General features: G+C 40.7%; 2 protein-coding genes across 3 annotated transcripts in view; one reads left to right on the forward strand and one right to left on the reverse strand.

The window, feature by feature from the left end:
- stag1a (STAG1 cohesin complex component a) overlaps positions 1 to 15181 on the forward strand; it is a 44543-nt gene extending 29362 nt beyond the window's left edge. For both annotated transcript variants that reach the window (XM_088613930.1, XM_088613938.1), the window contains 26 exons: positions 222 to 295; positions 385 to 508; positions 711 to 809; positions 1288 to 1367; positions 1558 to 1665; positions 2535 to 2649; positions 3045 to 3162; positions 3691 to 3794; positions 4091 to 4183; positions 4427 to 4516; positions 4631 to 4834; positions 5852 to 5922; positions 6046 to 6133; positions 6529 to 6609; positions 6701 to 6793; positions 6891 to 7065; positions 7462 to 7601; positions 7726 to 7827; positions 8558 to 8706; positions 9749 to 9877; positions 10408 to 10613; positions 10971 to 11142; positions 11354 to 11464; positions 11845 to 11959; positions 12159 to 12239; positions 13392 to 15181. In XM_088613930.1, coding sequence (XP_088470056.1) covers positions 222 to 295; positions 385 to 508; positions 711 to 809; positions 1288 to 1367; positions 1558 to 1665; positions 2535 to 2649; positions 3045 to 3162; positions 3691 to 3794; positions 4091 to 4183; positions 4427 to 4516; positions 4631 to 4834; positions 5852 to 5922; positions 6046 to 6133; positions 6529 to 6609; positions 6701 to 6793; positions 6891 to 7065; positions 7462 to 7601; positions 7726 to 7827; positions 8558 to 8706; positions 9749 to 9877; positions 10408 to 10613; positions 10971 to 11142; positions 11354 to 11464; positions 11845 to 11959; positions 12159 to 12239; positions 13392 to 13415 — 2946 coding nt within the window. In that variant the 3' untranslated portion in view covers positions 13416 to 15181. The remainder of the gene's footprint in view (positions 1 to 221; positions 296 to 384; positions 509 to 710; positions 810 to 1287; positions 1368 to 1557; positions 1666 to 2534; positions 2650 to 3044; positions 3163 to 3690; positions 3795 to 4090; positions 4184 to 4426; positions 4517 to 4630; positions 4835 to 5851; positions 5923 to 6045; positions 6134 to 6528; positions 6610 to 6700; positions 6794 to 6890; positions 7066 to 7461; positions 7602 to 7725; positions 7828 to 8557; positions 8707 to 9748; positions 9878 to 10407; positions 10614 to 10970; positions 11143 to 11353; positions 11465 to 11844; positions 11960 to 12158; positions 12240 to 13391) is intronic.
- Positions 15182 to 15562: 381 nt separating this feature from the next.
- pccb (propionyl-CoA carboxylase subunit beta) lies at positions 15563 to 25474 on the reverse strand. The gene is made up of 15 exons (XM_088613951.1): positions 25201 to 25474; positions 24134 to 24253; positions 23162 to 23230; positions 22597 to 22653; positions 21525 to 21638; positions 21300 to 21410; positions 20983 to 21091; positions 18633 to 18753; positions 18174 to 18255; positions 17930 to 18053; positions 17463 to 17570; positions 17117 to 17217; positions 16776 to 16874; positions 16476 to 16575; positions 15563 to 15819 (listed from the first exon to the last, which is right to left on the reverse strand). The coding sequence occupies exons 1-15, from the start codon at positions 25435 to 25437 to the stop codon at positions 15698 to 15700; spliced, it is 1674 nt and encodes a 557-aa protein (XP_088470077.1). The 5' UTR covers positions 25438 to 25474; the 3' UTR covers positions 15563 to 15697.
- Between the last annotated feature and the right edge of the window lie 676 nt (positions 25475 to 26150).

Consider the following 26150-nt stretch of genomic DNA (forward strand, 5'->3'; position numbering starts at 1 on the left):
ATTAAAAGTACATCAAAAGTAAAAGTCCAGTACATTACTCTTGCAGTGAAAGTGTAGATAGGAGTAAAACAAGTCATGTATGCCCATTTTCACTTAAGGGGGGTTGAGCTGACTGCTCTGTCCATCGTAATGAATAACTGGCATCTTATGCAGTGAAAGTCCTTTAACCTTGTATAGGTGTTATTACTTTTGTGATAGATGGTTCGTGTTTTATTCTGCAGCTCCAAGAGAACCAAGATGAAATTGAAAACATGATGAATTCAATTTTTAAGGGCATTTTTGTTCACCGTTATAGGTGAGTGCTCCGAGCTTTCCAGTCAGAATTCAAGTGGGTTATTTGCGTTTATTTTGAACTGAAATAAATTCTTTGGCATATTGTTGCAGGGATGCTATTGCTGAGATCAGGGCTATTTGTATAGAAGAAATTGGTGTGTGGATGAAGATGTACAGTGATGCTTTTCTAAACGATAGTTACCTGAAGTATGTGGGCTGGACACTGCATGATCGGGTAAGAATTCTTATTAAAATGTTTCCTGAATTACTGCGAAATTAGCACTGGTTCTCAGTTATATCAATTTTACAATTCTTGAGATTGGAATTTTTAATATTTTTAAACAGCTCAGCTGAAAGTTATTGATTGTCTTAATCACCTGATTAGTTTGAGTGTTGTATGTGGAATTTGCTTACTAATTTTGCTCTTTTATTAACAGCAAGGTGAAGTTAGGCTGAAGTGTTTGAAAGCTCTTCAAAACTTGTATACAAACCGGGAACTCTTCCCCAAACTGGAGCTGTTTACCAACAGGTTTAAGGTAGGAAACCCACTGAACTGTTTATTTTGAAGACCCAAGCCTACCTTGAGAGCATGGATACAAGTACATTTACTGGACCACTTTCAGAGCATTTCATCCTGGTCTCCTCTTCTGTTTTTTTTTTCTTTTCAAGTAGAGCCTTTGAAAATCCCAGAGTTATGCTGAAGCAAAGCATTTTCCTTTTGCTTTTCTCACCTTTGTGATCTCTAGCTTGCTTGGCATCGTCATACTTGTATTTAAGTTGTATTATACTTAACTTTAATAATTTTGCTGTTGGGGGGAGTGGAGTTTCCAGATCCCTTTCATCATTCTTGGCTCCTCAGAGTCCATTGAAGAATTCTTGCAAACCCCTTTCACTAGCGTTGAGATCAGTGTTGAGAATTGGACAGACAGCAGTTAGTATATGGGCACGTACTGCCAAAGCAGATCTAAACAGTGTCTGTGGTCTCTAGATGTCTTTTTGCCTTTTTTCTTCCAGGATCGTATTGTATCGATGACACTTGATAAGGAATACGATGTTGCGGTCGAGGCCATCCGATTGGTGACGTTAATTCTGCAGTGAGTATGAGACACCATAACAGTCCTCCGCCCCTCGCCCCCCGCCCCCCGCCCCCCGCCATCCCGCTCTGCACCTCAAGCTAATGTCCGTCCGTCGCCAAAAACACAACCCCCTTTCGTCAGATGCAGATGTCGAAGCACGCTTTCGCACGGCCTCCCGCTTTCCTAACGAGCGTGTTGAATGTCGCAGGGGGAGCGAAGACGCTCTGTCCAACGAGGACTGTGAGAACGTGTACCATCTGGTGTACTCGGCACACCGCCCTGTGGCTGTGGCAGCGGGAGAGTTCCTGCATCGGAAGTAAGTCCTCTTCCCTCCTTCCTCGGTTAAGCACCAGTTGCCCCTGTTTTTCTCGTAAAATTTGACTTTACAGCCTTTGAACAGTGGTTGACTCTGTTGTTTATATATCCTCCTGCTTCCTTTTTCACAGAGCTGTTGTAAATCAGGTCTTTCCTTTCCCGTCTAAGGAGAAGGAGTTTTAGGGCCTTGTTATTTTTTAGGTGCCTTTTGCTAATCAAAAGTGTTTGTCTGAAGGGAATTTATCCATGTGACGAAGATTAAAGTGACTTTTTTATGTTGCCGTTTCTTGTGTACTTGCTAAACGTTTGATGTTAATGGAAGTGCTTGTTTATTTTTGAAGGTGCTTATTTTTGTCACACCATGTACCTCTGCTCTAAATTCCTACAATTACAGGAATTTGTTTCAGGCCTTAAGCTTTTTAAAGATATTTCATTCGATTTTTTACAGAAACAGTCACTTTTTGCCTAACATGAGAACATTTCTTAGACTCAGTCTTCTTTGATTTAGTTCAAGGAGGTAGCTGCGTCAGCATGCATAGGCTGCAAAGGAACAAGTAAAGGTTTATTCCCTCCTGAAAAGAGAAGAAAGGAAACGCGTTCTTTGATTTAGTTTCTCAGACCTTGTGTATTTAAATAGATGTATTACCACAAATGCCCAGATGGTGGCAGCACTGTGAATGTTCAAGCCTGTTTCTGAATGAATTTCACAGCACTAGAGGCGTGAAAATACATGCCGAATACCACTTTCTACCGGTGTGTACTCCAATTTCTGTGTGCTGTCTTCTAGAAAAATGGAAAAATGATTTTGTTCTGTAAAATAAAAAGAATTCTGGATCTAAAGGACACGTTTTATTTGCTTTAATGTTTTAGGCTGTTTAGCCGGCATGATCCCCAGGCAGAAGAGGCCTTGGCTAAAAGAAGGGGGAGAAACAGCCCAAATGGAAATCTCATCAGAATGCTGGTGCTTTTCTTCTTAGAAAGTGAGGTAAGTGGTATCTTGCATTTGTCCAGTGCTTTTCATCTCCAAAAGAACCCCAAGTGGAGAGAACCCCTTCAGCCCCGCTGCACAGCAGATCAGGTGGAGAAGGGATCAGTTGCTTCACCAATCTAATTAAGGGGAACTGTAGGCTGGCCAGATCATTTAAGCCCAGAGTGGAATTCATATACACATACCACCTGATTTCCCTCTGTACTGACCAGTCCCAACCTTGCTTGGTGTCTGAAATGTGATGAAAATCAGGCTGCGAGATGCTACTACAGAAACGCAAGAGGATTTTAAATATTCTTCAGTTGGCGCAGTTCAGTATTGGGTTCCTGGTAGTGATCGTTTTCAATCTGGTGTTTTCGTTACGTGAAAAATTCTTTTCTCTTGAACGGCAGCTGCATGAGCATGCTGCGTATTTGGTGGACAGTTTGTGGGAAAGCTCGCAGGAACTTCTGAAAGACTGGGAGTGCATGACGGAGCTGCTGCTGGAGGAACCTGTGCAAGGAGAGGAAGGTACTGAATATAAAATGGTTTGTAATTCTGCACAAACTGGCCGAATGAGAAAATGACCACGATTTGCAATTTGTTTTCCAGTTCCGATTTCTAAAGGCTTTCTCTCGGTCCTGAGCATAAAAATTTGAGTGCAGTGTTATTATTTCTGCTCTCTTCCCTTACATAAGGTATTGCAGAAAGACTCTGTACTGTAAAAAAATTTGGATGGATGATTTATTTTTAAATATGATGAAATTTAGGTAAAGAAAATTCAAACTCATTTCAGGGGTGACTTCAAAAAGATCCCCATAAGCCCATCTGTTTCTTAGTTTGTATATGGATATGTGCATCGTTCAGGTAGCCGATGGAAGACTGTATTAAAAAAAATGAACACCTGAACACCTGTTTTGGTAAAAGTGACCTCTATGTTCAGAAGATCAATATTAAGTATCGGTTATGGTAATGAACACTAGATGGATCTGCTGGTGCGTCGAAAGCGTATATTTGTTGCATTGCCATGTGCGCATCGGATTTGTCTTTCTCTTGCAGTGCTGTCGGACAGGCAGGAGAGTGCACTGATCGAGCTGCTGGTGTGCACCATTCGGCAAGCAGCAGAGGCACACCCTCCAGTAGGCAGAGGGACTGGGAAAAGGGTAAGCTTGATGAATACTGCCTGTGGACTCTAGATGCGCCTGGTGTGCTCTTGTTGCATTGTCCGCCTTATTGGAACGTGGTGAATAAAAGTGGAGTTTGAATCTTCTCAAGTCAAGGAGTCTCTGGGTGTGAAATTGATTTTTCTGCCTATTTCATATATTTGATTTAAGTGTTTTTAAGGTATCTTATATCCCAGATGAAGTATCTGTTTACTCATGAAGAATAAAAACCTTGAAAGTTTGTACTTTTAAACGCATAAGGTGCTTCTATTAAAAACCAATTCATCTTTCTTCAGGTTCTGACTGCCAAAGAGAGAAAAACACAGATCGATGACAAAAATAAATTAACGGAACACTTCATTATGGCACTTCCAATGTTGCTCTCAAAGGTGAGATTAATGTCTCGACTGACCTATTTGCCACCCTTGTATCCAGAGTTACTTGCTTATAATTATCCACGCAGATGCACATTGTGTATCATTCATTTTAAAAATGCCTGTTAGGAATAGTAGCTATTTAGATCAATACCTATCTTCAGAATTGAGGAGAACGCAGTTTTTCGCTCATGTTAATTAAGGTGTGAATGTGGACTATGATGTAATTAAATAAGCCTTTTCAACTTTATTTTAAAGTATCAGGCAGATTCTGAGAAAGTGGCAAACCTCCTGCAGATCCCTCAGTATTTTGACCTTGATGTGTACAGCGCTGGGAGGATGGAGAAAGTAAGAGCTTTGTTGTGCTTCTCTTTTTCTTTTCACCGATACTGCAAAAAAAATCTGCTCATCGCAGCCATTTAATGTAAGGATCCTAGTAAAGTTGTCCTTCTCTTTTCTCAGCACCTAGATGCCTTGTTAAAGCAGATCAAGTTTGTAGTGGAAAAGCACACTGAGACTGAGGTTTTGGAAGCCTGCAGTAAAACGTACAGCATCCTGTGCAGTGAGGAGTACACCATCATGAACCGAGTGGACATTGCCCGCAGCCAGCTGATTGACGAGATGGTGGATCGCTTCAGCCACTCGGTGGAGGACCTGCTACAGGAGGTACGGAACAAGGAATGTTTTATTCAGTTAATAATTCCTTACGGTTATATAGTGCTTTTCTGGACACTCCATTCAAAGTGCTTTGCAGGCAATGAGGACTCTCCTCCACCCTCACCAGTGTGCAGCCCCACCTGGATGATGCACCAGTACACTCCCCACACACCAGCTATCAGTGGGGGGGGGCAGAGGGATGTGAAGCCAGTTCAGAGATGGGGATTATTAGGAGGCCATGATTGGTAAAGGCCAGTGGGAAATTTGGCCAGGACACTGGGGTAACACCCCTACTCTTTTCGAGAAACACTCGAAAAGGAAGGCGTATTTCTTGCAATATAGTGTCCCTGTCAGTATACTGGGGCATTAGGACCCACCCAGACTGCAGGGAGAGTGCCCCCTGTTGGCCCCACTAACACCTTTTCCTGCAGCAACCTTACCTATCCCAGGAGGTCTCCCATCCAAGTACTGGCCAGGCTCACACCTGCTTAACTTTAGTGGGTTTCCAGTTGTAAGTTGCAGGTTGACAGTCTTCAGGAAATTACAGGAGATAGTTAAAAAGAAACATGCAGTCATTTAAAACCACATCCATCCATTTTCTGACCGTTTCATCCAATGGAGGGTTGTGTGTGTATGGGGGGGGTCAGAGTCTATCCCAGCCAGTAACGGGCACAAGGCAGGATGCACTCTGGATGGGCAGCCACAAACGCAGATGCGCACACACTTACCGGGGGGCAGTTTTCTCAGAAGCCACTGAACCTAACAGTATGTCTTTGGACTGTGGGAGGAAGTGGAGCACTCCGGAGGAGATCCACCTGAAAGTAGGGAGAACATACAAACTCCATGCAGATAGCACCCAAGCCATTGAACCCTAGGGCCCCAGCGCTGTGAGACAGCAGTGCTAATCACCCTTTAAAACAACAGTACTGCTAAATGAGTTATTCATTTTATTTTCATTTCATTCCTTTTCTGTGCAGATAAGGCTTTATTTGTTTCTTCGAGATAAAGCACCTTTTATATTCTTAGGGTGAAGAGGCAGATGACGACGACATTTACAATGTGCTTTCCACTCTCAAGAGGCTAACAGCATTTCATAAGTAGGTGCATCCTGAATCTAGTCTTGTATTAAAGAGTAGTTCTACATTGATTTTCAAAGATCCTAAGTCTTTTATTTGATCCTATAGATATCCAAAAATGATTTTTTTTCTTTCCTTGTTTAGCGCACATGATCTTACGAGATGGGATTTGTTTGGGAATTGCTACAGGTTGCTGAAGACTGGTATTGAGCAGGGATCAATGCCAGAGCAGGTAAAAGGCTATGTACCCTGAAGTGATGAAACTTTTAAGCTTTAATGAAGCTTTTGAAATAATAAAGCATGACATTAAACACAAAAGTGTATAAAATGTTCAGTTATTTAAGGAATAAGTGTATAATTAATAATATTCTAGACTTGGGTGCATATATTTAAAAAACTGCTGAATAGTTGTCTGAGTGTGAATTGTTTTACTAAGAATATTGTTTATGTGAAGTTAAAGCTCATAGTGATCATAATTTTAAACTTTTAATGTTAATCCATGGTCGGATCCTTATCAATAAACGATTTTGGATGTCTTGCTTCAAGCTTTGTGTTGCATTGTGCTCTGGAGCGCCACTACTTTATTCACATTTGTCTGATTTGCCTAAATTTTCCCCCTGTTTTCAGATTGCAGTACAGGCTCTGCAATGTTCTCATTACTCCATTTTATGGCAACTAGTCAAGATAACAGAAGGTTCCCCATCCAAGGTACACTATTACTTTAAATTGCATGTGAAGTATCACGCTGCAGCATAAAGGATATTCCTGTGTACCATTACTGTGCTGTTTTATTGTCCAGGATGATCTTATTGCACTAAGAAGAGTTGTCAAATCTTTCCTCGCGGTCTGTCAGCAGTGCTTGTCCAATGTCAACACTCCCGTCAAGGAACAGGTAAGGGAGACAGTAATTCTCTCTTCTGTGCACTTAGCTATTTCTTGTGGTGTGGGTGTGATCACAGTGTTAAACCCAGATGCTTTCCTGGTTTCAGGCCTTCATGCTGCTGTGCGATCTCCTCATGATCTTCAGCCATCAGCTGACCACAGGGAGCAGGGAAGGGCTGCAGCCTCTGGTTTTTAATCCAGACACGCAGTTGCAGAACGAGCTCCTCAACTTCGTTCTGGACCATGTTTTCATTGATCAAGATGAGGAGAACCAAAGCATGGGTAAGGCGGGCCGATGGAGCAGCCAGTCAGATGATGAGGCTGTATGTAATATTGTTCCAATTCAGTGAGCTTTATTTGCTGTTTATTTTAAGTTTTGTCACTGAGCTGCAAAGTCTATTGACTGTCCCCCTCTCCTGTAAAATAACTGCTTTCAGTAGGATTAAAAGCTGTTCTGATTCTGTCAGGAGTGGGAATTCTGGAAAACTCTTTTCTTGAAATGTTTTGTTCGGGTCTGATGCAGGGAGATTATTATAGTCATTGACCTGGAGGACTACTTTGAGATGTGACCCTTACAGCTGTTGGTTTTGATTTGTGTTTATCTGTGGTAAAGTCTGCAGGTGTGATTTGTACAGTGAAATTGTATCCTGGGCTCATTGCTGTATTTGTTGCTCATAGAGGGTGACGAAGAGGATGAAGCTAACAAGATCGAGGCCTTACACAAGAGGAGGAACCTGCTGGCGGCCTTCAGCAAGCTCATCATCTATGACATTGTTGACATGCACGCAGCTGCTGACATCTTCAAACACTATATGAAGGTGAGCGTCCTCTTTGTACCGACCAGCTCTATTATACATTTCTTAATGTGAGGAAATGTATTTTGTAATGTAATTTTCTGAATTATTATTTTGAATGTCTTATTTCAATATTTATTTCCTTCAGTACTACAACGATTATGGGGATATCATCAAAGAAACGCTAAGTAAAACAAGGCAAACGGACAAGATTCAGTGTGCAAAAACTCTCATCCTCAGCTTGCAACAGGTAAGGAAGTGCAGTCAGTGAATAAGTATTGAATTGAATTTTGACTTAATTTATCAAGATTAATTTATTTTTGAATTTAAATAAAAAAGCCAAATCGCCTTCGTCTGTTTAATATTGGTAAAGAATGCATAAGGAATTAAGTTTCAGCTGTAGTGCCTCACTGGCAGCAGTACTTAAAGCATTGATACGGTAGTGGACAGTGGTTTCTGGGCCTGGGAAACCCCTTCTCTGTCTTTTTGCTCCAGCCAAGCTCACTAATACTAACTGGTGCCTTTAACTGATGTGCTTGCTTGTTTAGACCTCAGCTGTTTCTGCTGTTTTTTTTGCCTTGAAGTTTCCAAAAACTTCAGCACATAGATCTTTATGCAATCTCTCTTCTACCCATTGGAAGTGTTTGCTCCCTAATCTGGAGTCAGTTAATGGTTAATGTATGGGTGGGAGTGGCAGTGAATCTAACACTTTAATAGTGAGGGGTTTTCCTGCTGCAGTGGTCCAGTTGGTTACGTTTCAGTTAACACCTTAAAATTAGAGGACGCGTCCATTGACGTTTAAAAAAAACATTCTTAGAGCTGAGAGGAAATTTTATCAAATGTAGCTCAGTCAGAAAATTCAGTTAGCTTCTGATTTAAGAATCCAATCAAAAATTAAAAACTGAGTGAATTGAGAAAATGAAACAGAGTCAAATATGCAGATGATACGTGTTTATGGAATATGGTTATTTTTGTTTTAGCTCTTTAATGAGCTTATTCAGGATCAAGGCCCTAACCTGGACAGAACATCTTCTCATGTCAGTGGAATTAAGGAGCTGGCTCGCAGATTCGCACTTACATTTGGTCTGGACCAGATCAAAACGAGAGAGGCTGTTGCAACTCTGCATAAGTGAGTACACATTCATTTTTCTTCACAAAAGTGCAGCACTGGTAGTACATGTGTCAAACCGTTTGGTTTGCAAAAAAGAGTGGTGTTAGAATTTGTGTTTTATTTAAATTGTATGAGAGGTTAAAGATAAACTTTTTGGTTTACTAATCTGCTTTCTTTACAGCCTGGGAAACTGCCCAGTGTGGCAGAGGCTACTGTTAAAACATTCTTTTAAAATGGAGTGCTCCTGATGAGGAGTAGAATCGGTTATCTGAGTAGCTCTGAATATTAGCCTTCTGAGTTCTTAGCTTTAAGTCAGGGTTTCTTAGCTTCTTTCTATAACTGTGATTCCATGCACTGTCTTTATTGGTTTGTATTCCACCTGAGCTCTACATCTCCAGTGCTGTTCAGAAGCAAGACAACTTATATTGAACTTGTTTCTTTGGTTAGTCCTGAATGTCTTCTGATGTAGGTATCCAACAGCTTCAGCACAAAGAATTTTACACAGCAGCTCCTCATCTTGCTTGTTGTTGTTTCTTACTAAACAGCTCTTACTACTTGATCAGTTGATGATGAACAGACATAGGTGGTACACTGTATGAGAGACTCCCACAATGAGCACTTTTTCCTTCTGGAGAGGTCTGGTTGGTTATATTTGAGACTACACACCCAAATGAGGGCAGTTCTGAAACTGGTACAGGGTTGATGCCAATTAAAAATACCATTTGACCTTTTTAAGTGTTTAAGACCAATGTGCTAATATGCCCCAAATAGAAAACTGAAATGATTTAGCCTGTGATTAAGAGCTTAGCTGGACCACAAACCAGAAGGCAAGTGTTCCTACAGGACCAGGGTTGGGAATCAGTGTCCTATGGTCAAATAAATATTTTGTTTGATAAAATTTTAACTAAAATTGACAACAGTACTGGTTAATTTAAATGAACACATTTCCAAATATTAATTTAACCTTGAATCACTGAACTATCATTGGCCTTAAAAAATCAGTAGCTGTTTTAGTTAGTGCATAGCCATTGTAAAAAAAAAAAAAAATTGTTTTTTATAGGGATGGTATAGAGTTTGCCTTCAAATTCCAAAACCCGAAAGGCCCGGAATTTCCTCCTCCAAACTTGGCTTTTCTTGAAGTGCTCAGTGAATTCTCCTCCAAGCTGCTTCGTCAGGACAAGAAGACTGTGTAAGTAGAAATTGATCATTTCAGAAGCTTTGGTGCACAGGGATGCCAAAAGACACTTGCATTGCATTCTGCTGTACACAGTGGTCCTTTTATATAGATAGATAGGCATGTGCTCTGGGTTGTGAGCGTGGAATACAAGATTACTTGGTTTGTAAATGTCACACATGAATGTCCCTTTACTTAACCTTCTGCTGGCCTAGGGTATCATCCACCTGGTTTCTGTGGAGTATATGTTTCTTGTCTAAATAGGCCTAAGTACCCTGGATCAAAATAAGCAGTTAAATGCAAGAATTCTGCATAACCCACTGAAATCCTAATATTTAATTTTAAATAGAACGAAAGCAAAACCACATGAAAATTGCAGCACAGATTAGTGCAGCTGAGCCATAATATTGAGGCTTTGAACGCTTCTGAGCCGTCTGTACCGTGTACTACAAAGTAACGAGTCTGTGGCGGCGGAAACTGGAAGCGGCCCGACGTGCCCCTCCGTAAGGGTGATTGTCTCGACTCCTCTGCCACCCTCCCTGCAGCCACTCGTACCTGGAGAAGTTCATGACGGAGCAGATGATGGAGCGGCGGGAGGACGTGTGGCTGCCCCTCATCTCCTACAGGAACTCCCTCCTGACTGGCGGCGACGAGGACAGGCTGTCTGTGACCAGCGGGAGCAGCAGTAGCAAGGCTGCCTCCGTGCGCAGCAAGAAGGGCCGACCGCCGCTTCACAAGAAGCGGATAGACGGTGAGGAAGGGCGGGGCTGGGGGTGTGGCTGGGGGCGGGGCAGGCTGGGGGCGGGGCCTCAGTGACAAGCTCTGCAGCAGCACTGGGCAGGCTTGCCCGTTACTGTAGGACCACGCTCTTCCGAAACGTAGCGCAAAACGGCACTGCTTAAACTAAATCATGGTCTGATTTGCAATGGAAAGTTTAGGGTGCATCCTTCTTTAATACTTCTGATCGGGTGAAAAATTGTTTTTGTTTTTTTTAATATTTCATGGCTCACGTTCTTCTCTCTCTCTCTCTCTCTCTCTCTCTCTCTCTCTCTCTCTCTCTCTCTCTCTCTCTCTCTCTCTCTCATCACATATGTGCTTGGAACTGCAGAGGAAAATGTGGAAGGTTCCTGGCTCATGAGAAATGATACCATCCAGACCCCTGGAGCTCTACAGACTCCACAGCTGACATCCACAGTTCTTCGGGAAAACCCCCGGCAAGCCCCTGAGCACATACCGGACCAAGACTCTGAACCAGGTTCTGAAACGGACTACGTGCACAAGTAAGGGCTCCTGCCTCATCAGATCAGCTTGGGTGGTAGTCTTTGCATTGTTCATTGGACCCCTGTTAGTGGTTTGGAATGCAAGATAGTGGTTTGTAATGTGTTGATTTTCATATTTGACTTAATTGCCTGATGCAAACAATGTGGCTCTTGTAGGCTGTCATACGTTCTAAGGTATATGTTAAGTTTAACCATTTCCTTTTGTTATCAGCCAACAAATGCAGATGTCCTGGTTAGGGCAGCAGAAGCTGGAGGAGGTCAACCGGAAAGACCGAGGAGGCATGAACTACATGAAAGCCAGAAGTGGAGTAAGGCAGACTGTGTAAGTACTGATCCAGCTCCTGTATTTGTTTCTTCACAGGATATTCCCCATGAGTTGCGAATTTCTTTAAGGGTTCAATTTTAGTACTGTAAGTCTGTCTGCAGTTACTTTTCCGCAGAGGTACTCTAATGTGTGAAAGTAGTGCTGAAATTGTGGTGTTCCTGATTAGCACAACTAGACTGAAAGTGGTACACAACTATTATTCCTGCATCAAGTGTCGTTTTTGAAATATTAAGAAACCTATATGTTTTTTTTTAGGTTCGCATGCACTGCGAATACTTGGGTCTGACATTCAGGAAGAATTTTCTGTTGCATTAAAAAGGTCAACACGTTTGGTGGAAGGAGAACTAAAAGGCAGATGTGATCTTTCTCTTTCCTAGTCGTGGCCTCATGGAAGATGATGCAGAGCCGATATTTGAGGATGTGATGATGTCATCACGTGGGCAGCTGGAGGACATGAATGAAGAGTTTGAAGACACCATGGTCATCGACCTGGTGAGTTTTTGCAGGCAGGCCTGGGAACTCACTTCATCACCTGTTTCTTCTACATTTTGGATATGTAAAGCAAATTTAAAAATCTAAAATGATCTTAAATACCAAATTGATATTTGAGCTATTTCTCTTTAAAGTGTTCAAATTGTTTATTTCTTTGTTATTGCCTATACCTAAGTACATTTTTCTCAATATTTTACAGCCTCCATCAAGGAACAGACGAGAGAGGGCAGAACTGAGACCAGATTTCTTTGACTCTGCAGCTATTATAGAGGATGACTCGGTAAGCAGTAAATCTCTCAACCTAGGTAATGAGAGGTTTTGGAAATCTGAAGACGCGACATGCATTCAAAAAGTTGGATTGCTGAAGAGGAATGAACTTGTTCACCAGCATACAAGTTTCAACAGCAGGATAATTCTGTGCTTAGTAATTTCTGTAGGTCATTTGAATTTTCCAACCTATGTTGTCCAACTTAATATTTTGGCCTTCAACAAAATGTGGTATCAATTTCTGTTTTTTGCTTTTTAATCAATACACACATATGAAACAATCCTGATGCAAAAAATAAGTAATTGTGTACCAAAATCAGTGCTGGAGGAACACTCTAAAAGGATTGATTGACTTCAGTTCTTTCCAAGGAAACTGTTTGCCCCACTTCCTGGCTTATATTCTATATAGAGTATTAAACCTGCGTCTCGCAGCTCCATTCAGACATTTTATTGAAATAACTCTGAGGAATAACTCATTTCTTATGGAATTAGTGACACTAATGAATAAGAAAAATGTATTTAGTTACAAAAGTGTGCCCAGGAGCAACTTATGTTAGGAAATTTTAGTATAAAGAAGATGCCAGTTTTCAAGTACTGTAGTTTCACCAGCAGCATTGTGGAGGTTAGATCTTAAATTCCAGACCTTTAATAAGGGTTGGCCTGAGTCCTTATGAATAATTTCTCAATTATTTCTGAGAATTATTTCCATTTTTTTTGGAAAAGTTTATTGCTAATTATTATTCTGACTTCTTATAGGTCATTTCTTGCTTATTGGAAAAATTGACCACTGCCAAGAAAACATGTGTATATAGATTTAAAGTTTTGTGTTCTAGTTGAGTAGTCTCTTATGGACAAAAGCTTGTCAAGAATAACGTGGGAGGTGGGGAGAGAAAACCTGGGACAATACTAGAAAATGTAGAGTACATGTGTATAAACTATATTGAAAGAGCACCTGAAATTGCTGATTTTAAAACTTTCTGCCAAAACACTTAAGACACGCATATCCTTTATATGTTAAAACACCTCTACAGTATTAAATTAGCAGAGGTAGGCATTCACTGTAGAATGACTTTTTGGTTAAGCTAGTTTTAATCCTTTTGTTGCATCTAGTTTTATGGGTGCATATCGCTATAAAGTCTTGTTTTGCACTTTTTTTGTAATCCAGGGCTTTGGGATGCCTATGTTCTGAAGACTGAGGAAGAGGCTTCAGAAACTCAGAAGTCTGGAGCAAGGGGCCTTCATACTGTGATTGCTTGTTATAAAACATTCAAAAAATTGATCAGTTATATTTTAACATAAAATATAAAAAGGAATGATCAGTGGGAAGAAGCAGGAAAAAGGCTGAAAAGGATCATTGCCATTGTGGTGACTGTTGGTACCTCCCAGAGATGACTGAATGCAGAAAAATGTTATTAACAGTGGAGGTGCTGGTGCTACAGTGTTTTAAGGTGTTCCTTAAAATAGACACCACAAAGTTTTCTTTGAAATAAATCAGAATAACATTTATATAAAAAAAAAACAAACAAGCTGTACATTTTTAAAACAAAACCAATTCATTCATCTTGTTTAAAAATAACTTTTTAAAAAATCATGCCTATCCTGTTAATTAGCCGCGTTGCAATACAACAGCATCTGAATCACACTGGATTTGGTTAACATTGTGGTACGCTTTTTAATTCATTCATTGGAATTCGGATTCCACTATCCCACGTTTTAAAGATGTAAATGTTTGAAATAACTGCTGCTGACCACTGTCAGCTTTCTTGACACTGTACAGCCACTTACAGTTCAGCTTCCTTTTTGTTCATCATGTTTTGCATACAAATATAAAAGGTTTACACTTAGTCTGCAAAAAAAACTGTTTTTTAAGACTCCTTTATTTAGCTGAAACACTGTGTAGATGTCCCCCCAGCTCCAGGGTAATTCAATAATGATGACATTTTAAGTGATTAATTCATGCAAAGGCTAATTATGCCTTCATAATTAACACTACTTTGGCTGATTTAAGTTCTTATGCTGTCTGATATTGTCCATGGGGATGGAAAAATAGTTCTGCAACTCATCTCTTCTGCAATCCCTTGGAAAGAAAAGAATACCTAGACTTTTCTGAATTTCTGTCATCCATATTTATTGGAAATAAATCTTTGTATCTTTGTGTATAGTATTGTTGAAATACTGCAGCAGCTTGATAGCTCAAATTTTAATCTTAACAGTTCCTGACAGGATTCTTTTAAACCAATAAAACTTCTGGATCTCATTTTACAGCAAAAACAGAAACCAAGCATTTTTACATGTACAGTTAAAAGTTAACTCTCACAAGTATTTTCCAGAAATGTCACACAGATCATGTACCTGGGTTTTTAAATGAATAAAGTAAAAATATTTTGAATTTTAGTAGTTTTAGTATGAAGTTTTGAATCAAGTGAGATTTTTGTCAAATGTTTGTACAGTTATATTTGGACAGATCCGTTGCCAAATGATAGTGGACTACATGCTAATCCAGCTTTCAGCGTGCCAGACAAACTCTAAAACGACTGCAGCGAAATTGAAGGCAGTCTAAAATGTGGGATAGGTTTTGGAGCTTTGTTGGCTATAAAGTGGTTGGATTAAAATGTCACTACTGTAGTTCTGTGGGCATAGAAGCATAGTAGATGCTGCATGGTTTGAGTCCTAGTCGCAACAAACCTTGTGCTTCGCAGTCACCTGTATCACAATGGAATTCTAATTTAGACAGTATTGTAGAGTGCATAACAAAGGTTTCATATTTAGGTACCTTCATGGTGGGTTTCAAATTCAGTTCTGATTCAATAGCTTTTATATTTCGAGTGTCTCCTTGATTGGTTTTGCTAGTAATCCTGTAAATTGTACATTTTCAATATTAAAAATTTTTTCTTTTTGTACAATTTAAAGCTGATGGCGTCACTTTCCTTTAATAAACTGTTCTAAAACTGTTAATGTTCTGCCCTTTATTGGTATTTTCAGTTTTTTCCTTCAATGGGTGTCATAAGTTGTTTTAAAACAGGCAGAACCCCTCACAGAAACGGTCTAAACTTTGAACTGAAGCCTTAAAAGACCATGTGTATTTGAAGTAAGTAATTTGCTCTGCCCTGGAGAGTTCATAATTTAATGTTCTGCCAGCAGTACTGAATGTCATCAAGCCCTGACAAATCAAGGAGTATATCCGAGGTGGAAATATTTCATTGCCTTTCACAAATATCACTACAGCACCAGCTAAGATAAAAATTACAGTTAATACATAGATCACTAATCCATTTTCCCCACTTCTGAGAATATAGCTTTGATTTTTAAGATTGTACTTTGTAAAAAAAAAAAGCATTTTTTCATTTTTAAAAACATTTTATTCGTTTTCTGTTCTCATTTTATTCAGTCTATGCAAAAAAAGACCGAAAGACATTGGTGGTGTTTGAAACAGTATCTGCTATAAAACATACTACACTTTCAGGTACAAACTCACAGAGGAATGTTGGCGTGTTTTTTCCAAGGATTTGTTTGTTTTTTACTTGCTAGGACCTCCAAATCCCGACAGATTCGCAGCCGAGTGGTTGAAGGCTGAATGATATCGTCCACAAATCCTAGAAAAGGCATAAATACACATTTCCGTTATGTCCCAGGCTAATGTACAATACCTTTTCTGTTGTACTTAATCCTGTATATATATATAAAAAAAGACTTAAACTAGCCTACAGTGGAAGAGTAACTCTTGTTATGCTGCTATTAAGTTCTGTTAATAGCAAACAAACAAAATGAAACACTGAACTGGCATACATTCTCATCGTATGCAGCACCTTAAACATTTCCAGGTTTGAGCCTCTATAGCTGGAGAATTAAATGCAATGGTACCAGCAACAGAGGACAGACACAGGTAGAAACTATATGGAAGTGGATTTAAAACCAAGAATAGCAAACACTTTCAATGTGAAGGCTTGTGGGAGGATGGAACAAGCAACCTAGCCATGTTTTTGAAGTGGTTTCTTTCTCGAAACAGCTGGATGAGAGCCCTGGATCAATTACTAACGACCAAGCTGGCTCGATGGCCTAAATGGCCTCCTGTCATTTGTGATGGGCTGAACACTGCAAACCCTGAGGCCTCCTAGGCACCTGCACGTTGTCTATGCAATGCAGTTGGCAAGGGACATGCCTCTACTCTAGCCAGAGCTGTCTACTGAAAAAGAAAACGAAGTCTCTCAAAGGCAACATACACTAGATTGAAATTGTTTTAAATTTGTACCTCTGACCGCAGCAGGGAAAGGGTTTGCAAACTTCTCAACATATTCAGCTTCCGCCTCCTCCTGGTTTTCCTTTCCCCTGAAAATAATCTGCACAGCACCCTGTAACAAATGGGAGTCAACACGTCACAACATTTCCAAGTCAGAGGCAAAGGATGCTGCTGGATAGACAGTTTCTCATTTTTTTAGCTGCTTCACTGCGGTATTTGTACTGTGCTTTATGGGCCATGCCAACGTTGCTAGAACTGTGCAGCTGCTCGTCTTGGATTCAACACCACAGCTGTTGACTCTGCCGCGATTACCTTGGCACCCATGACTGCCACCTCAGCTGTTGGCCACGCGTAGTTCACGTCTCCTCTTAAGTGCTTGGAGCTCATCACATCATAGGCACCCCCGTAAGCCTTTGACAGACCGAAGACATTCAAAACGTTAAATCCCATGCATCCCCATTTCTCATAGTACACACACTTGCCTTCTCCTTTCATGTACCTGCAAAGAAATCTGGCCTTACTTCAAAATTTAAACAGAATGCTTTGTTTTATGTCATTACCACTGAACCATGACTAATGACTTAAATATAAATGATTATATCCGTACACAAGGATATTTTTGTACCAATATTTGTATCGAAGTACTACTGTACCTTTCTGGTTATCACGGTAATTTTCGGCACAGTTGCTTCAGCGAACGCAAACAGCAGTTTAGCTCCATGTCTGATGATGCCTCCATATTCCTGGGCTGTCCCTAGGAGTCGAAAGAAAAAACCTCAGCACCAAACCCAAGCTGCGCGACAAACCGGAAGAGATCCACTTCAGTTCCACAGTTTTGAAATATATGGTCCCTTTGAAACACACTCAGGACACAAGGTAGCTACATCCCTTGTAAAACGCATTTGTGCTGCAGCCTAAGAGTTTATTTTTGGAGAAAATGACACTCTTAACATCCTTTTTTTGGCTGTTTGGTCAAAACCGCCTTTAATTTCCACATACCTGGCAAAAATCCAGGCACGTCAACAAAGGTGATGATGGGAATGTTGAAGGCATCACAGAACCGCACAAATCGGGCTCCCTTCACAGAAGAGTTAATATCAAGACAGCCTACGGACATCAAGACAAAACATGTAGGAACAAAGCTGCAATTACCTTGTTGGTATTGCAGCAGCATTAAAACTAAAAGAGGATCAAGGAACTCAAATGTGAAATTGAACAGCACAGTGCACGAAGCAGAAAAGAACTAATTGATACTCTGCAGTCAAGGACAGTGTAATCTTTTCAGCTTGCTACTTCAAAAAAGACTATTGCTAAGAGCTTTCGTGTTGTGCTTATTTCCAAGAAGCTACCTCATTAGGCATAAAAAAGTGATTCATTTTTCAGTTAGTGTTTGATATACAACATATATAATAAGCAAAGTACTAAAGACAATGTGCAGGGCATTAGGCTTCAGAAGTCAGTCTCACCTGATGCCACTTTGGGCTGGTTTCCCACAATTCCAACAGTGCGGCCATTCATTCTAGAAAAACCCACCACAATATTCTTTGCATAGTTTGGCATAATTTCAAAGAATTCCATCTCATCCACAATCTACAAATAAAACAAATATATTCAGAGCCTGTTGCCTGAAAAAAAAAGTTAGTAAAAATGTTCTGCAGCACAGAAGCGTGGTGTTTTCACTGTACCCTTTTATCTACAATGACTGCTTACACTGTGAATAATATCCAGCATGTCGTATGCCTTAGTGGATTCAAAGGGAACTACTGTGTCCAGGCCAGGAACAAGGCGATCACTGTAATACAAAATGTAGTTGTTACTGTATAATTTGTGAACTGCAAGCTTCAGAATGCAAAACTGAAATAGGACATCATGAAGTGTGTCATGAAATGCATACTACAATACCACCATATAAAACCTAAATGTACACAGAAGGAAAGCAGCTGTGCTGTGGAAAAGTGATAAAATATGACATCATTAGTTCAATTAAGAAACTAAAGGTAAAATGGATTTAGCATTTAGGCCACCAGAGAACGATTTGGAAAACAAAGTGTGCAATGTGACCGGATTACCACTAGAGGGCATAAATGCATAGTTTTTTCCCCCCCACATATTTCATGAAGTCTTAAAAAAACGTATTACAAATACATAATACTAAACGCCAACTCTTACCTGCGGTCATGGCATTCAATCACTGGTGCTGCGTCTTTGTTACTGAGAGGGAGGAAGTTAAAAAATTCTCGGAGATTCAGCAAGGCATCAATGTCATTCTCAAATGCTCTGTGGGCAACACCTGAGGGAATTCAAGATCCATCTTAAAATCATTAGACTGATTAACAAAACAAATGTTTTTGACTTACCCTCTTGAGGTTTGTCTTTAACAGTGCTCTCAAATGGAGAGCAGGTCTTGTCACATGCTTGAATTGGTATTAAAAAAAACTGTGCTAAGTCACCAGTCATTTCTGCTACTGTATATGCCCATTCACTAAAAACATTTTGAGAGAAGGTCAGATAATATAAGCGAAACAAAAAAAACTGCCAGCCCCAGCAATGCTTTCCTGAAACCCCCAGAGAGTCCTTTCTAGGAGAGCTGAAGCAATTAAAAGTGGAGCAGGCAGGCTGCGGCACGTTTCGCTGTTAATTACACACTGCTTTCATTGAGAGTCTGGATCATTAATTCAGAGCTGGCACAAAACTGTGGGGTCTTGGCTCATATCCATACTGAATCCAATTAAATTTCACCTCATTAAAAGAAATCAGCAAATTCTTCCACACACAGACGACACCACATGGCCTATCTGCACTTCCACACATGGACAGACTCCCTTGTGTGCAAAAGTTTTTAAAAATCATCGCCTCCCAGCACTGACAGGCCCACTATTGTGAAAAGACAAGGTTTGTGTACAAGAATAAATGGTACTTTCAGAGAATTACAATACTGGAAGAAAATTCAGTAGACGTTCAGCCACCTCTCACTAGGTTTCTGTGTCCTTCTGCGGTGATAGCTAAGAAATAAAACTGCGGTAAGGCTCTAAGGGGAACTACCTGCAAAGGGTAAGAATGTGGTTGAAAAGGTCCAGAAGAGGCATAGATGGGAATGATCAGTTTTAATTAGAAGTCAATGGTTTTGTCAATATTCTTTAGTGGCACTGGATGTCCACGTGGCTCAACTAGTAGAGACAGCTGATCTGTGCAGAGGTTGGGCTCTATGATTTATTATGGACATTTACAATAGATTGAAGAAACACAACCGCCCGAACAAGGACCTGAATCCTGGACCCTCAGATTAAAAGTCTGATACCCTACTGACTGAGCTATCCGGGCCCTAGAGGGTGGGCTCTATGATGCCTCAGGCACTGGCACACAATTGGCTCAACACAGCTGAGGGGCTGAAGGTGCAATCACATGACGCCTGTGACTTCCTGGGTGCCTGCAGGTCTGTGGTGTCCTCAGAGAGAGCTGAACTGGCACTGCACAGTGTGCAATGGGTCAAGGGGTATATGGCCCAATGGGTGGGGGGGGTGGAGAAGAATGTTTGCACTTCCTCGTTCACTCTGTTTTGGTATAAAGGCTGAGATTCTCATTATAAAACCAAGATGGTCAGCTCTGCCCTTTCCTGTTCTCACCTGTCATGAACAGTGCATCATGGGAATCAGAGTTCCTGTGGCAGCTTCATCCCCATGAGTCAAAGGTCAATACTGTGTGCTGTATGGAGGCTCAAGGTCATGGCCACAATATTCAACCCCTTGGCTGTGACTAACTTGTTTTCACATCAGTTCCTGATAGTAATGTTTACTCTGTTGTTGTTGGCTACTAAAATTGACTACCACTTCTCCAGGGTTCCTGAGGATAGATCACCAAGACTGACCACCTAGCGTTTCATTTCAGATATGTTACGACTGTCTCATGCATTCTGTGAAGACGTCAAAGGGTTAAAAAAAGGAGGCTTGGGATAGATCAGGCAGAAATTCACAGCCAGAGCTTGATTCACATTGCTTTGGAAACAATGGAGGTTTCAAGGTAATATAACTGAGGTTGACCTTCTTGGCTTTCTACAGAGGTCATTGCTGTGATCCAAGATGCAGCCACCTGGCACTTCCAAATTCGCTGGGTATATCATACATAATCTTGATTCTTAATTTATACAAATTTATGTAGTGCTACAAAAACAAAGATACCCTGGGGACTTTGGAATCCAGGGTTTAAACTTTTTATTTCACTATTTGTCAATTTCCAACACGACAAAAACTGGGCTGTATAAATCTGGATGAATTTTTATATGCTTCACTGATTGATTTGAATGGAGGCAATCTCGGATAAAGGCATAACCTAAGTAAAACAAATTCACAGATTCCAGTTTCTGAACATTGTCAGAAAAATCCATTTTAAGAGTCAGTAGTTAAGAAACATTTATGCAATGTTTATGGACAGTGTGCCATCACTGTTAAGCTCAGCTATGCGGTACACCCTGTTAGTAGCTGCTGGAAAATAGTTTCATCTGTGACATCCAACATTAACCCACCTGACACAGCTGTGTGTGTTTTTGCTCCGCCAAGCTCTTCTTGGGTCACGTCCTCATTGGTGACCGACTTCACCACATCTGGGCCGGTGATAAACAGATACGAAGTGTCCTAGAGGACGAAACACATCTTCACAGAAACCCGAATGACTGAGTCAGTAATTACTGGTTTCTATCACTGCAACGAAAGAAGTAATAACAAACTCCCCTAGATCGGAGCAGAGAATAAAGTTTGCCATTTACCAAATATACTAAGCCTTATTGAATTGTCCCGCCTGTGAGGGATGCCTCATTATGAATAGCGGAAACGGTTGTTTTACCTTCACCATGAACGTGAAGTCTGTCAAGGCGGGAGAATAGACAGCCCCACCAGCACAAGGGCCCATGACGAGAGAGATCTGAGGTATGACTCCTGAGGCCATCACATTTCTCTGTGCGCAGGAGATACAGTAAACAAAATGAGCCATTTACTTCTAGATGCTGTTCATCTGAGCAATTTACACGTTGCAAGTTCTACCCAGACCTACGTGGAGGCGTTCTCTTACCAAGAAAATATCGGCATATCCAGCAAGAGACTCCACCCCTTCTTGAATCCGGGCTCCGCCAGAGTCATTCAGGCCGATGACTGGAGCACCCACCATCATTGCCTGGTCCATGATCTGTGTGTGGGAGCAAATCAAGGCTCTTCAGCTGTGCAACAAGCTGCTCTTCAGACTCGAATCCAGTCACCTGCTTTCCACTGCAATGTAGAAACTGTATGTTTATCCTGACCACAAGGATTTCTGCAGGTGCCCTGCATAACCCTTCTTTTCTTTGACGTTTCCCATTTTATACCTCTCCAGTTTGGAATGGATTCCAATGACATGCCCATCTGTCAGAGCCATGCATCAATACCATGTCTCACTGACATCACTGCAAAGCTTGGAGGCTCCCAGCAGGAGGCGCTGTTGCACGGCGAGCTCAGGAAACCCTGCTGAATTAAGACCACCCAACCCCTGGGGAGCTCAGCCAGTTGTGCATTGCCACTTGGGGAATACCAGATCGCCAGGCTCTCTCAGCATGGCCCACTGATGTTGTACTTTGAAGTCAGGTACTTCTTGCTCAGATTGCTCCAATAAAATGCCATATATTAATGGTGTCAAATGTATATAGTTTTCAGTCACATACATGAATAATAATCTAGATTAAGGATCTCAGTCTGTGCTCTAAATGAAACCTTTGCCAGCTGAAATATTAAATTGACTCTAACCTTTCTAGTTACGTTTCTAGTACGCTCTAGTTAATCAGACATCACACTGAGTTGCCCTTTGAAGTTTGTGTAAACGGACATTTCTACGTGATCCACTTGAACACAGGCACAATTGAATATCGCATTACCATTTTTCTTTTTTTCTTGCTATTATTTTTATCTTCCTTAACCGACAGCTGTTAGCATTTATGACATCAAAAATATCTCAAAACAATTCTGAGGTAGAAAATATACATTGTGTATACAGCATTTAACATTTTTTACCTATATTTTTTGGCAACTGGGGTAATTTCCTCAAACAGTCCTGCTTTTCATTTTTCTCCCCCATGAGAAATCACATCCTTCAGTATAAATGTCATAAACTGTACCTTACAGATCTTCTGTGCATGAGCTCCTGAAAGACTGCCTCCAAAAACAGTGAAATCCTATAAAAAACAGGAACGGGACATTACACCAGGGGTCTTTTCAGACACTCCGTATACGGTTTGAGACTGGAAAGACAATGAATTAATGTCCGTTCTAAACTAATGAGCCTCCCCTGCCCTTCCTGCTTAAGAAAAATAATTTTCCAATGTAGTCACATAATAAGGAGATTAAATCCTTTACAAAGGCTCACTTATACCAGCTCCCCTAAATAAAATACTCATCTAGTGTACTGATGCTTTTTCATGACGATGGCCAGCGACAATTCCAGCAATACTAAAGTGCAGTTAACATGTTTGACAACAGGCCATATTTATAACCGACAATTCATAGTCTTTCAATGCTGAATGTTAAATTTTACCAATGTAATTAGGTTTGTTTCACACATTTTGATCGTTAGACTGTTTGTTTCTTCTAAAGTGTTCCAAAATGATTGAATACCATGGTTTTGGAAATAAACTGAAATCTGCTCACACACATGCACATGTAAAATTACAGCATTATTTTTACCTGACTGAAAACATATACCAGTCTTCCATTGATGCGGCCCTGGCCAGTCACCACACTGTCACCTGGAAACTGGGAGACGAAGTTTTGGGAAAACAGTACGCAGGAAAGAACAAAGAACACCGACAAAGAATCAAATATTGAGATTAATGACATCGTTTACATCTAGCATTACAGAAAATGCTCACAGCTAGGATTCATTATGATTAAACATGTTTAGATTTGGACTAACATTAGTGTGAGGGTCAGAGTCCTGTTTCTCTAGTTTAAAGTAATCAAAGAAACTTTCATAATAGGCCTTCTACTTTCATTAATTACTCTCGGGTACATCCTCCATATTACTAAATACTGCATATCAACAGCTTAGAAGCCATGCCGAATTGGACAAGCAGTCTGAAGCATAATATGAATATAGTGAGGAGAAAAGCAATACAGAAATAGGAGTGCATAAATAATGCTGACAGTAGTACCATGAACTCAGTTTTGTGTATTTTGTACAGCATAGAACTTTCAACCCAGACAGATCCCAAACTGCTGTTTATGTAGGAAAGACCCCATATTAGGACTTTCTAACCTTTGAAGCAGTAACCATTTGTATTATTCTTGCAACTAATCCATTCCAGCAGCTTGCTGGAGAAAGTGTACAGCAGATAAGGGGAGGAAATAAGAAATGAAAGTGCTGGTTTGACATTAGGTATGGCAGACAGAGTCTGATCTGGACATGAATTAAACCAGGACACCGTTATCCACCCTACTGTTGCTACAGGACCTTAACTACCTAAAAGTAGTTATGTCTTGGTCTTAAATCTCATCTGAAGACTCCTTATACAGTACAGTGTCCACTGTCACCATATTGCTGCCCAGGTTTGGAATATCTAGTCCAGAACGAACAGAGGCCCCTACCCTTCTATAAGTATGTGGTACATTCCCGAAAGGTTCATCCCTACATATACCATGAACAGGGGCTGTACATACCTTATTGTGATCAGCCTGCATGCCGAAGTCAGAACACCTGTGTTCCACAAACATGTCATATTCTACAAAGCTGTCTGGATCCAACAACAGCTCAATTCGCTCTCGGGCCGTCAGCTTTCCCTGAATCAAAGAGCATCGACATATGAAATGATCTGGGACGTGGAAGAAACAAATCTCGAATTTGACCATTTAAACTACTATCCACAAAAGCCGAAATAAAAATGCATTGATTTAAACTGTAGTTGATCGCAGCATATATGAATTATACCCACGGTGTTTACAGTCTTGCGAATTTATAATCAAAAGCAAATAAATCCAAAGGAGTTCGGTAGCGCTAAGAAAGTCTCCGTCTCGTCGAAAAATTGCGAGATTACGTAAAGACTGCGGGAGCGCCACATACTGTACCTGAAACAGACTGGCAGTTTACTTACAATAGCTCGGATGGAAAAAAATAAACAAGATCCATCTTTAAAAGAGACTGACGGTCGTCTGATCTTCCACAATCTAAAGAGATGCATCATTGAGGGATATCTGTAGTGTCGTGACTTTTCCCCACTTTTTATATTCTGGATTTTCACTGCATGTTTTCCGTGAGGCTGTTCTGCCCGTAACCTCAGGTAAATTACCTATTGCATGTCAACAGACATTCAGATCAGGCCCCTTAGAAATTAAAAATAAGGATTTTGATCGGGATACGAAATGAACAATGAACAACTTTCACCATGTCTGAAGAGCTAAATCTTGCCAAATCCCTTGGGGACTGCTTCTGGGTAAGCAACTAATAGCACAACGGGAGATTTGGTCATTCGTCTCGAATTAAAAGGAACAAAATCAGACAAGGTAGGTTTTAATTCGTAAAACTGAAAATAAAACAATTGATACACGGGTTTTAATCACTGAAAAAGCACAGTTGATCACCGCCTAACCTCAACAAATATCTAAAGAGCACGCCTTTTATCCTTTAAAGCAACACAAATGAAATGTCCAACTGCTTTAACGATTACATGTTTCATAACGTTTGCTTCATATCTGAAGACAGGCTATGTCATTGACTGAAGTATGTTTACCCTCTTATGCTGTGCGTCTATTCTCTTCTGACCTCCTCCGACCAGCGCTGCCTTCCGTTTCTTGTCTATCCGCTCTTGCACGGACAGGTGGCTGACCGAGTACCACCGGGGCAGGAGCTGCACATCTGATCGTGCCGAAACCGCAGCAGCTCCATTGATCCTTACGTGGCTTTTGAAAGCGGATCGGAGTCCATGAAGCAGCCTACAGCTGCTTCGTGCTACTGTGAAAGCCGCCATGTCTGACACACTGACACTTAGAGACCAGTTCTGAGCGACCAATGGCTGCCTCCTTCTCGACGAATCGGCACTTTTTCGTCTCTCACGGGAACCAATAGGAGAGCTCTACTCAGCGGGAGGGCGGGAGATAGTTTTACCATGAAGGACGCCAACCGAATGATTAGCAAAAGCAACTCGATTAATAGGATTTGGTAGAAACCTGGCTTGGTCCTTCTTCTTTAAATTAAGAACCACACAAGGTTAGAGAAGTACATTTTAAAATGCAATAATTTTGTGCAAAATATATCTTACCGATTATTTCTGAATTTTTTTTATCACTTTTCTGCAATGCAGAAAAAAGTAGCAATAAACATTTTGGACAGATTACGGACATTTGAATGTACTATTTAGTTAAGTACACTTAGATAATAACTGTAATTGTGTTAACAGCAAAGTACGATGAAGTAACATCTTTTCTATAACAGAATTACAGTTTAAAGCAACTTTAAATACGTTACTTGAAATGCAACCAGAGCTTCTCAATATGAATCTTACTTGACTATTACTTGACTATTAAACATTTCGTAGACTTGTCCAGAGGAACCAGGAACCTTGCTGTAAGCAAGTCATGGAAAACTGAGAATCGCCACAGCAGCCCAGGACTGGACTGCAAGAATGGCCTCGCCACGGTAAATTGCACCAACAAGTAACCCATACATGGACAAAATGCCTGT

The sequence above is a fragment of the Lepisosteus platostomus genome, chromosome 2 (genome assembly GCF_059453375.1).
Source record: "Lepisosteus platostomus isolate fLepPlt1 chromosome 2, fLepPlt1.hap1, whole genome shotgun sequence".
Lineage (NCBI taxonomy): Eukaryota > Metazoa > Chordata > Actinopteri > Semionotiformes > Lepisosteidae > Lepisosteus > Lepisosteus platostomus.

Coding starts and splice junctions, on each gene's coding strand:
- pccb (XM_088613951.1), bottom strand. CDS start 25,437: ATGGCGGCTTTCACAGTAGCACGAAGCAGCTGTAGGCTGCTTCATGGA. Junction 21,092..21,299: donor ACTTCACGTTCATGGTGAAG/GTAAAACAACCG, acceptor TTCGTCCTCTAG/GACACTTCGTATCTGTTTAT. Junction 18,754..20,982: donor AACACACACAGCTGTGTCAG/GTGGGTTAATGT, acceptor GAATTCCCTCAG/GTGTTGCCCACAGAGCATTT.